Genomic DNA, 12,201 nt, shown 5'->3' on the forward strand with positions numbered 1-12,201 from the left:
ACATACACCACTTCTTGACAATGCTATTCCCTAAAGGCAGTGGCTTCTTTCAATAAGATAATGCACCATGCTACACTGCAAAAATTGTTGAGGAATGGTTTGAAGAACATGACAAAAAGTTCAAGGTGTTGACTTGGCCTCCAAATTCCCCAGATTTGAGGCCAACCGAGCTTCTGTGGGATGTGCTAGAAAAAGAAGTTGATCTATGGAGGTACCACCTTGTAATTTACAGGACTTAAAAAGATCTGCTCCTAATGTCTTGGTGCCAGGAAACCTTCAGAGATCTCCTGGAGTCCCTGCCTCAAATGGTCAGAGTTGCTTTGGTGACACAAGAGGGACCAACATAATAATAGGCAAATGATTTTAATGTTGTGGCTATTTGATGTATATTAAATTAGGCATATTTAAAACCAAAGTAGCTTCATGGGATTAACATGGACCAAATTGGCAATGGATAATAAATACAAAGTCAAACTGACCCTGCAATAGTTTAGCCGGCCACTGGCAAAACCAAGAGACAGCCTCAACGGCAGCCCCTGTGAGGCGAGGACAATCAAATAGCTGGGTGCATTTTGATTCATCATTTGCTACCGCTGTCCCCAATCCCCTATTTTATTCTCATCTGCAAATAAAATGGAAAAGGGAAAACGTGGAACTGGGATTGACATTTTGCAATCTTTCCAGCTCCTTCTGAACTGCATACATTTTCAGTGCTGATGGGTTCATTTCTGAGGTCAGCTGTGAATGAATAAGCAATAATGAGGGGATGGCAATCGAGCTGCTCATCTCAGCTGACTTTCCCATTTCTCGTCACAGGTTGTGGCATCTGCTTGATTCAGCTGCAGTGCAGGGGTGAAGAAAAAAAAAAAACCTTCTCAAATCGATTCAGGTAGAAAAAGCACACAAGGCTTTTCTCCTTGACAGCCACTCTTCCTGCCAGAATCTAAAGCCATTAACCCTGTAACTGTGTTTTAAGTGATTTAGAATTTCTTGTATGGTTTATTTTCTTGCAGATGATAGGTACAGTATTTGTCTACTATTCAAGATGCCTGTGACTTGAACATGTCCGTGTTGCTTTGTGTTTTACTGCATATGCATCTGATATGTAAATACAAATGACATCACAGTCCTCGAGGATTGTACTTGGTCTGTGAAGAAAGTCTGCCACCTGCTTGTGTGGCACATCAGCAGTATTGGACTACTAACGTTTGGACATTTGGATCTGACTGGATATTCAGAAATGTGTAAAGTACAACACACCCCGTACAGCTTAATGCGTTTAAACCAGTGATTCTTAACCTTTTTTGAGTCACGGACCCCTTTAAGAATCTGATGAAAGCTATGAATGACCTTCCCCAGAAGTATTCACATAATGGATGGATGGATATGACATACACAAAGTATTAAACTTTAAAGTAAACAATAAAAAAAAACACTTTTTTTAATACAAAAAGTAATGGCCACTCATAATTATGAAATACAATCCTCTTGTGCAAATTAAAACAGATCTACTACTACTACTACATCTTCTCTGTCTTTGTCTTCTTTATTTCAATGAGAAGGTTGTTCTTGTTTGCCTTGAATAAGAATATGAAACTGTGGAGTGGTCTTGGACAAGGTGACACGCATATCTTCTTTGACATCCAATCTATTTTGACTTTTCGTTTTGATAGAAACAAGTGCTGAAAACCCTGATTCACAAAGGTATGTAGTAGCAAAGGGAATCGGAGCACTCACTTTACCAGACGAGACTAGGCTTGTGTCAATGCACACCAGAATTCTCCAAGACTCTTTGAGTTGAATTCATTTTGTAAAATTTCCTTTGTCCTCAGGTCAATTAGGTCATCTTTGCCATGGTCTTCATGACTGATACAGTCTATGTCGGCTAGGAAAGTATTACGAATCCATGTTCTCTTTCATTTCTTTCAATGGGAAACCGTTGATTGGGACAAGGGAGAGGGCTGTATGGTGACTGCTGTTTTTCTTGCACGTTATTTTTCTCATGAGCATGTAACTCACACAATAGGCTTAGGTAAGATGCGAGAAAAATAACCAAGAGAGACGCAATGTATCTGGACGTCGACTATTTGGAGTTTGCATGTTGTCCTTGTGTCTTTGTTGGTTTTCCTCCCACATCGCCAAAAATGTGTAAGTTAGATAAAATGGCCCAGGTAAATTAACCCCTATGTGAATGTGTGCCCGAGTAATGGACTGGTATCCTGTCCTGGGTGTTTCCAGACTTGTGCCCAGGGCTGCTGTAATAGATATCACAACCCTGAATTTCATGAGGAGAGTTTGAGAATGTTACAATATGTAAAATGATTACTTTCACAATTAATTAAACAATGTGTAAAGGAGTGGTGTTTAAATGCTATTAGCATTCTTCAGTTCTGCCTTTTATGGAGTGGTTAGACAAAAGAGTTGGCAGACCACAGTTGTGAATTTCCCCTTGGGATTAATAAAGTATCTATCTATCTATCTATCTATCTATCTATCTATCTATCTATCTATCTATCTATCTATCTATCTATCTATCTATCTATCTATCTATCTATCTATCTATCTATCTATCTATCTATCTATCTATCTATCTATCTATCTAATGATGTGCTCAGTACCACTGTCTGCAGTTCTTTGAATCTGGGGACTCTCAGTGTTCGGTCCAGCTCCTCAAGATGATTTTAGAATAAGAAACCCCTAGCAGATTATCTCCATTATAATTTGGTTACCGGTAGCCTAGAACACATCCTCAGAAGTATGATAAAAGAGAATATACATCGTCTAAGCATACACAATCCATGTCTTTAAATGTGTAGCCCCAGGAAGCAGTAGTGAGCTGCAGTGCCAGCCCAGGCTTTTAACTCTGATCTTGCTCAGATCTACTACTCTAATACATAAGCCAGCACAGGTAAAGTTACACTATTCCTCCCACTCAAAAGGGAATCAAAGGTGTCTATTCGGCCACAGATTACTTCAGCTATCTGGAACACAATCCCCTGGTTAAGTGGTTTAGCTAATATTGCTGAGTCAGCTACCTGAAACTGCAGTCTAACTCCTTTGTCTCCCTTTTCTGATACCCTAGCAACCGTTTTACAATCAGAGGTCTCTTTTATGAACTCTGATCTCCTGCAGTGCTTACACTTCTGCCACACCAATACATTACCCTGCTAAGTAAGCTTTACAAGAGTTCCCTCGATTGTGAAGTAATATGGGTAAATTAGGAGTACTTGAAGGAAACCCATGAGGGACATTCCAACTCAGTATACTGGGTCAGTGACGCAGGAAAGGTAACTGGCCTTTGTGCCACTGTTACTAGCACAATATTTTAAAAGAAAATGAAGGAATCAATGGCAGGATGTGGACAGATTTGTGTTTATCCTGCACTTGAACATAAAGCGAGTGCTGCACTGTAACAAGCTTTATATTAGCTACCATTTTATTTTTTGTAAACAATTTAATTTGAATAATAATTGACAGAACCTATATTGCTAAAAGATAAGCAGCTAGCATAATAAAGATCACAGAGCTGTAATTCAAACACAGATGGTGTATACAATTGTATGTTTATTGCAACATGCTGTGGAGTAGTTTAGCAGTTAATGAGTTTGACTTGAACCTGTTCAGCTTGTGTTTCCAAAGCCCAAACCCTATTTCTCTTCCCAGTGTGATATGTACAAGATGCATGAAAAAGAGGTAGCAGCAAGCACAAAGAATTGGACAGGTCAAATACAAATGTTGTGCTCAGCCATAACAGATTTAACAACTTGCACTTGGACTGTGAGATGAGAACAGAGGCTCCTTGGCAAATCCACTTGAGTAAAAAAAAAAAAAAGCATGAAAGCTCCACACAAAATTGGGAACCACCTGCCAGCACTGCAAATGAAAAAAAAACAGTAATACTGGGGGTCCTCGGGTTACAACACAATTCCATTCCTACGACAGTGACATAACACAAATTTATTGAAACACACCCTAGCCTAAGTCACTTAGCGATTCTAACACAGATCTAAAATCATAATCTCACAATTAAGCCACAGGAAAAAGACATAAATATACTGTAGTGTAGTAACAGAAAAAATGTCAAAGAATGAGTGTAAAAAAAATTCCTTACCTTTATTCCTGTGGTTGGCTTGCACACTGGAAGGGGCATTGCAAGGTGGGAGAGAGTGACCTATTGGGAGGAGGAAGCTGGAGAGGCAGAAGAACCTGCAGAAGGTGCTGGAGATACTGAGTCAGGTGAATCAGGATTGCCTAAGGAACATGTAGAAGATGCTGGAGATGATTCTACCTGTACTAGAGGTGTTTCATCTCGAGAAGCAGCTAATGTAGAGGGTACAGGATCTGTTGCAGGCCTCCCTACCTTCGTAAAGAATTGTTCCAGGCTAGTATGGAAGGTTAATGACTGCTTCTCTTCCAAAATCTGCCTATAGCATTGCAAGGCAATAATAACAGCTCTGTAGGCCATATTGAATCTGTCATTACTGGGTTCCTCAGCCTGACATTTTGCCAACCCATCCTCTACCATAGAGAAACCTTCTGCCAAACCCTTGGTGGTAAATCTCTTGGGTTCTGGGGTTTCTGTATCTTCCTCTTCAATCAACTGCTTCTCCAGCTGAATGAGGTCCTCAGCAGACAGCTCCTCTCCATGTGATGCCAGTAATTCTGTGACATCCTCAGCCTCCACCTCCAAATTAAGCTGTTTACCCATGGCAACATCCTTCTCTGTTACAGCCTCCACTGACTCCTCAAAGCCATGGAAGTCATCCACAAACAGGGGACACAGTTTTTTCCACACGCCACTTAAGTTTGTTCGCCTCACTTCAGCCAAAAGCAATGTTTTGTACAGCATTGTAAATGTTATAAGACTTCCAAAAGTCTGAGTGTCAGGTACTTGTCCTTCTCAGTGGCATTAAGGGCCATAGCAAATGTCCTCCGGAGATAGTAGACCTTGAAAGAGGCAATGACACCTTGGTCCATGGGCTGTAAAAGGGTAGTGGTATTAGGTTTTAAGGTAAACCACCTTGACATTAGGGTTAAAGTCATTCAAGTGGGCAGGGTGACCAGGGGCATTGTCCATCACTAGCAACACCTTAAAAGGTAGTCTCTTGTTAACACAGTAGTCCTTCACTGCTGGCAAAAAAATGGCTGGAAAGCCACTCCTCAAAAATCTAAAGCGTCACCCATGCCTTCTTGTTGGACCTCCAGACGGCAGGCAGTTGACCCTTCCAAATGCCCTTTAGTGTCCTTGGATTCTCTGCCTGGTACACCAACAGAGGTTTTAGTTTGAAGTCACCTGCAGCATTCCCTCCAAGAAGCAAAGTCAGACTCTCCTTGCCAGCTTTATGGCCTGGTGCTGTCTTCTCCTCCTTGGTGATGTAGATCTTGTTAGGCATACACTTCCAAAAAAGGCCTTTCTCGTCAACATTAAACACTTGTTCAGCACAGTAGCCTCCCTCTTTAATTAATTCAGGCAACCTACTAGGAAATTTTCTTGCTGCTTTCTCATCCCCACTAGTAGCTTCACCCTGCACCTTAAGGTTATGCAAGTTGGCATGAGCTTTGAAACGTATGAACCAATCCCTACTAGCCACAAACTCTTCACTTTCACTCCCTTCCCCCGTTTCACTTTTTATTGCCTCAAACAATTGTTTAGCCTTCTCTTGAATCAACATTAGACTAGCTGGTATATGCCGCTGATGCTAGCCTTCCAGCCACAAAACTAGCAATCTTTCCTTCTCATCATTATGCCACTTCGCTGTTTAGTAATCACAGTCGATTTCATAGGGACTGATCCCTTTACATGCTATAGGATATGGTCTTTCCCTTGATAATTGTTGCTACAATTGAGTGGCTAAGGCCTAGCACATGGCCGATGTTTGTCACTGATTCTCCTTTTTCTGATCTCTTTACAATGTCTAATTTCACTTCCATCGTGATGGCTTTCCTCTTCTTCAAAGCACTACCATCTGAAGACTCTGACTTTTGTTTAGGTGCCATGATAAGGGCCACAAAGTCGTCAAACAAAGCAACACAAACGGAACACGTGCTTTTAACAGTCCAAAATGGTGTAGGTAAGCGTGCTGGGGGATGCCAACTCCCTCACTCATATGCCATGTTTCTGCGTATTGTTCTACTGCACGCAACCAAACTAGTTTGCCCACATGGTCCGTAAGTACAATGCTAACTGAAACACTCATGTCTCAATTTTTTTTAAAGTTTTTATGAGAGTGAGCGTTGTAACCTTAAAACGTTGTATGTCGAAACTGTTGTAACCTGAGGACCAGCTCTGTACATTACAAGTGCACTGTGCTTTAGTGTGATATTAGCCATGAATGGCAGATTGACCAGATGCAATTTATTTAATTTTGAAGCAGGTTCTGTTACCTAATCAACGCTGTCTACATATGAAAGTTCCAAATGTTGACACTTTACACCAATTTCTTCTTGTAAAGCCTGTTGGGAAAGGGCAGTTTGTCTTAATTGCTTTCTGCATTTCATGGTTTTCATTCAAAAACAAACTCATCCATCCAACTTCAAACCAATTCAATTTAGATCGGGGTCATGGGGGCTGGAGTATACCCTGGCCATATAGGTTCAAGGGTTTTATTTAATCATGTTACACAAGAAGGCATGAAATTTGCCTTCACATTCACACCCAATAACAGACTGAAAAAAATAAACAAATAGAGGCAAGATAGGTGCAAACTTTCACAGACATTTAAAACTATTTAACTCACTTGAAAACAAATTCTAGCAGTTTGATAGTTTTTACCTAAACTAACCATTTGAGGTTACATGATCCAACATGGAGCATAATGCAGGAGTCATATCTGGACAGGGTGTTGATCTCTCACAGAGCACACTCATTCATACCAGGCTAATTACAGTCACCCATTCATCTGAAAAGCATATCTTTGGGATGTGGAAGGAAAATCATAATACCCAAAGATAAACCCCACACAAACAAAGGAATAAAACCATGCAGTCTCCATTCAATGCGACTCAAACCCTGGCCTTGAGAGGTGTTGTCCTTTTTTGGATATGATCAATTAAAAAAGAAAAAATTAACATATCACATTGTTTAGGTTAAAACTGTATTCAGCCAAAATCAACATCTTCAGTTTTATAATTCTAAAGATTACCAAGGCTGGACCAGTGTTAGTTTTCACTTTCTTCCTTAGCTATTGCTTTTTCTTAATGACGACTTACAAAGCACAGTAATAAGTCTTTTTCTTACTTCTGCAATCAGGACACTAAAATTTTAAAAGACTTGGCTCACCATACACTGTGAATCACCAGTAGGGCATGAACTTGCAACCTTGTGGTTTACAGCCTTTTCCTTAATAGCTAGACCACACTCGGAATGCTGTTGTGCAAAGAGGGGCAAAGATTTTTGAAAAAGACATTTCAAAAAAAAATTTTTGGCTCATCTAGATGATAAGATATAGCAGGGAGTGAAGTGCAAGATCTGTTTAACACACCTTCTACAATCACTGAGGTTATGTCCAGAATGCTGTGGAAATTGGTAATAAGGATGATGCCAAATTTCAGAGAGGAGTGAAATTCAGTGTCAGCAATACTCTGCCCACACCAACTTTTTTTTTTCTTTCTTTCTTGTATTTTTTTTTTCAGATATTCATGTCTAGCACTCGCAGTTACGAAGATAGGCACCTGTTCTCTGCCACAAAAGTGTATATAAGGCGTTGGAAAATGGATTGGTTGATGCACGCTTGATACCACTTTTAGATACAGGCCTCCTCCTGAAAGAACAGCAATCCGTAAAATGAATAGCAGGAAAAATGTTTTGCAATTTAAAAGGAAACTACAATCACAAAGTGAATGACAAAATCATTTTAAATACTGCACAGGTCTCCACTGATGCTTGTATTTTTCAGTAATTAATGTATACATCACTAAACTGTGTAGATTTAGATGGAAATGAAGTATTTTTTCCTTGAGCTGTTACAAACCGCTACCTTTATACTTGCAAAAGCTTTACTAGGCAGCATATTTGGCAATCTATTGTCCTGCCTCACGTAATGTACATGACCTGATGAGAATGCAATCATTTGTAAAACTAAATTAGTCAGAATTTTGGTATCACTATGAAGCGGTTTCAGAAAAAAAGCTCGGAAATGAATTTTTTAACAAGCACCTTTAAGAATACCACATAGTGCGTCAGAATGCCAGCCTGGAGCACTTTATGTGTGTTCTGCTCAGCTAGAACAACAGTGTGAATGTTTTGAAAACTGTGCAAAGCATGTAATAATTTAAAAATCAATTAACCACCAGCACGGTCTCACGTCCGCTTTTCGTACAACTTGATAAGAAAAGCTCAAAGATCAACTTCAATCCCTTTTTGGCACCGCATCCACCATTCTCCTACGTTATGCTTAACGCATTTTCCCCGACGCCCTTTTACCAACCCCCATGCTGCCCCAAGGAACAACAAAGACCAAAAAACAGTTAGAGCCCGCAAGGCCGACTGCCATTCTACTGGATGCTTGCGAGCGCCACCGTCTTCTTTATTACGCGCGGTCAACTAACCCCCAACCCCCCCTCTCCGTTTCCACCTGATCGCATCCTGCCACAGTTACCGCTATTCACTTCCATATAAGGAATTGATCCGACCGCAACTCGACTCACTCACCCCCAAACTGGCCGCGATGGTTCACCTCCATATAAGGGCATTTGAGTCTCTCTATAAACGAACAAAGCGACTTAGCATTTTGGCGTAATGTATGAATCTGGAAGCAGTTTTAACAAATACGCTATTACATTATTAAAAACATAACTAAAGAAAGAACCCACTAATACAGGAACATTAATGAATTAGCACGGATCAAATAGGGCTTTTCAGAAGGCGCGTTAGTGACGTCATATAATAACCGCACCACGGGAAGTGTAGTCTTTCATTTCGGTCACGCGCGGCCAATATAGTCTTTATGCCCATGGATCTTAAGTATTTTTTCGATACGCTATAATTTTACTTTGGAAACGTTATAAAAAGTCATGGAAAGAAAAAATATCAAATTCAATCTGCAACAAGTAAATCTCGTGGTACTGTGTCAAAAAAGAATGTCACTTCCTTCTTTAAGGCTTGTCAACGAACTGTAGACTACGGTAGACCCCTTGGGACAGAACCAAAGAAGACCTGCCAGCCGCGCAAAAAGATACGGCGGATTACCCAGGGACGAATGCTGCTTATTATGCTCATTTACAGAAACACGCGGGCTATGAATATTCTCCATAAATAAATACACAGCACCGTGGAAAAGTCTAGTTATCTGAGCAATATGTGTTTTATTTGGTTGTGAAAGCACAACTATATAACATTAGAATTAACACAAGTAAACATGAATACAATAAAAAGTAATAAAACTATATTTACGTTTAAAACAAGTCACTATTTCAGAATGCATGACTTACTTTAGTACACTGCTGTCTTTTTCCAAATTGACTTGTAGTAAATTCTTCCAGGTTTCTACAGAATGTGCTATAATTGTTCCTTTGATTTTGGCTGCTCTCCTTTTCCCTGCTCAAGTGATCTGGCATAGTTCTGCCGATGCTGGAGTTCTGGAGTGTCAAATCTAATAATGATAATGTTCTGGCTAAAGACTTCTGCTCCATGGAGGTCTTTGTTTTGAATGTAGTCATGGTCATTCTTTAAGATTAAGTTTTCTCAACAAGCCATTTTTCTGAGGATACAGCATAAATACACAATTCACAATTTCTGTTTATATTAATCAGCAGTCATCATCCCGCTGATTTTCAGTTCACCTACATGGTTGGCCAAAATGCTCCTTAAAAACAACAGTTCTACTTCTGATATACTGTTTTCTTTGTGGACCAGAAATTTTAAACTTGGACTTGACCAACCATGATATCTTTCACTGGTTGTTTTATGATGCTTTATGTACTGCAATCTCCTCTACTTGTTGATTTTCCACAAAAATGGTTTCTTACCTGCAATACATCCTACGTGACCATTGCTGTTAAGACATTTCATACATTTGTAGTATGTACTTTGTTGCCAAATGACTCTAACAGACCATGAGGAAACAATTCACTGGGTGTCCTTCTGTCCCTTAAATAAGGGAGACCTTTAAGTTCATCAGATGCAGCCAGCTTTTTGGACCTTCCATTGACTGATATATCTGTCTTCAACTTGCCCATTTTCTATGTCAGCTTGTACAACATATCTTGAAAATTTTGCTTCCCTAACTTTATAGCTTTGATACAAAACTAGGATTTTTGTATCTGTCAAATTGAGTTAGCTTAGCCACTTTCAAACCTCAGGCAACACAGAATGCGTATATGCCACCCTGTATAACTATATTTATTTGTTAAACTGCTCCACTTGCTTGTCTGGTTCATCTAATTACTATCTCAAAAATTTAATTGAATTTAATTTAAATGTGCTGTTAGGGGAAGTTAACAAATACATGGAATGGCTAAGGTGTCTTGAGGAGAGGTCTGGGAAATCAAATCTTTGTTGTTCTGCTAGCTCACAGGATAGCATTAAGTTTACAAAAAGCACAAGAAATCAATGTGTGTGTTTATTCTAGAGTTTGTATAGTATTTTTATGTACACACAAGGAAAAACTACCCTGAAAGATAGCTACAAAAATAATATTCTTAGGTGGGCTAAGCTTTTTGCAGAGTACTGTATTTGTAAATAATTCTTTAATAATTTGAATCATTTTTTCTTATGTTAGAGTAATTTACTCATTCGTATTGAGCATTGTTAAAAAATAGGCTAGTCGTTACTCAAGCATATATTACAATAACAGAAGATTCATAGATTTTGTATCATTATATTAGTAAGAAGTGTCCCAAGAAAGCAAAATTATTGTACATCCTATCAGCAATATGTACATTAACGAGCCATAGAAGGTACCCAAGTCACCACAGTAGGGCACAAGAATGCACATTTAATTCTATAATCATTCATTCATTTTCTGAACTCCCTTTTCCTGTTATATGGCAAGATTTAGAGCAGTATTTTATAAACAAAGGGAAGAAACGTCAATCCCTACATGTACTGAAACCCTGCAAGTTAGGCAATGAACCTAACATACACATTTTCAGGATTTGGTTGAAAACTGGAGTATGGACATATGCAGATTATCCATTTATTTTCCTCCCTTATTTCAATACAGGGTAATGGGAAGACATAAACCAAAATAAATATAAAAATTAATAAAACCTTGCTATTCATATATAATGCACACCATCCATTATCCAACCCGCTATATCCTAACTACAGGGTCACGGGGGTCTGCTGGAGCCAATCCCAGCCAAAACAGGCAGGAAGGAAACCCTGGGCAGGGCACAGGGCACCCACACACACACACCAAGCACACACTAGAGACAATTTAGGATCACCAATGCACCTAACCTGCATGTCTTTGGACTGTGGGAGGAAACCCACGCAGACACGGGGAGAACATGCAAACTCCACGCAGGGAGGACCCGGGAAGCGAACCCAGGTCTCCTAACTGCGAGGCAGCAGCGCTACCCACTGTGCCACCGTGCCGCCCCCTATTTAAATAGCTTTCAGGAATTAAATAAAAGTCACATAGGTCTTAGGTACTGTTAAAAAAGAGATTTTTTTTTTATTATACCATTGCCAAATAAACAGTTTACACCCAAGTAACATGATTCATCAAAAAATATACAAATGCATTCATAACCAAATTACACAAAGAATGGTTATCCAAAAAGATGTTGAATAAATTGACTATAATAGTAAGTTTATATCACTGGTGTTATGAATCAAGGAAGTCTGCGGACCACAGTACAACAAAACAATTAAAAAGTGCTGTCTTACAGGTTTTTGAAAATTGTTAACTCTAAATTTTCCACATAGCAGAAAGAGTACTACATCAAGTACCAAAACCAGTGGGTGCCAATCTATTGTGGGATTCATCAACTCAGTCAAAAGTGAGCAGTATGTGAAATTACAAAGTCTGCACTTCACATTCAACATACAAAACACATTACACAATTAGGACCTTACAGGTTTAGAGTATGTGCTGATAGCGTGTTGCCGCCCCCACAACATGGTGAACCGCCTGGATTGGGACCCGAGTGCAGAAAAAAAGAAGCAGACAATCAACTGGTACAGCAAACACAATGTAGACAAACAACCCCAGAATATAAATATTACAAAACATTATGCACAATTCATTAATCCAT

At 39.4% G+C, this 12,201-nt stretch overlaps 1 protein-coding gene across 1 annotated transcript; it reads right to left on the bottom strand.

Annotated features, from left to right (window-relative positions):
* Positions 1-3,521: 3,521 nt before the first annotated feature.
* On the bottom strand, positions 3,522-5,962 carry LOC120539235 (tigger transposable element-derived protein 1-like). Its single transcript, XM_039769112.1, has 2 exons — positions 4,112-5,962; positions 3,522-3,873 (listed from the first exon to the last, which is right to left on the bottom strand). Exon 1 carries the CDS (start codon positions 4,847-4,849, stop codon positions 4,172-4,174), a length of 678 nt encoding a protein of 225 aa, XP_039625046.1. The 5' UTR covers positions 4,850-5,962; the 3' UTR covers positions 3,522-3,873; positions 4,112-4,171.
* Between the last annotated feature and the right edge of the window lie 6,239 nt (positions 5,963-12,201).

This window comes from Polypterus senegalus, chromosome 11 (genome assembly GCF_016835505.1).
Source record: "Polypterus senegalus isolate Bchr_013 chromosome 11, ASM1683550v1, whole genome shotgun sequence".
In the NCBI taxonomy this organism is placed as follows: Eukaryota; Metazoa; Chordata; class Cladistia; order Polypteriformes; family Polypteridae; genus Polypterus; species Polypterus senegalus.

Excerpts from the sequence above, each read along its gene's own strand:
- LOC120539235 (XM_039769112.1), bottom strand. The coding sequence starts at position 4,849 with ATGCTGTACAAAACATTGCTTTTGGCTGAAGTGAGGCGAACAAACTTA.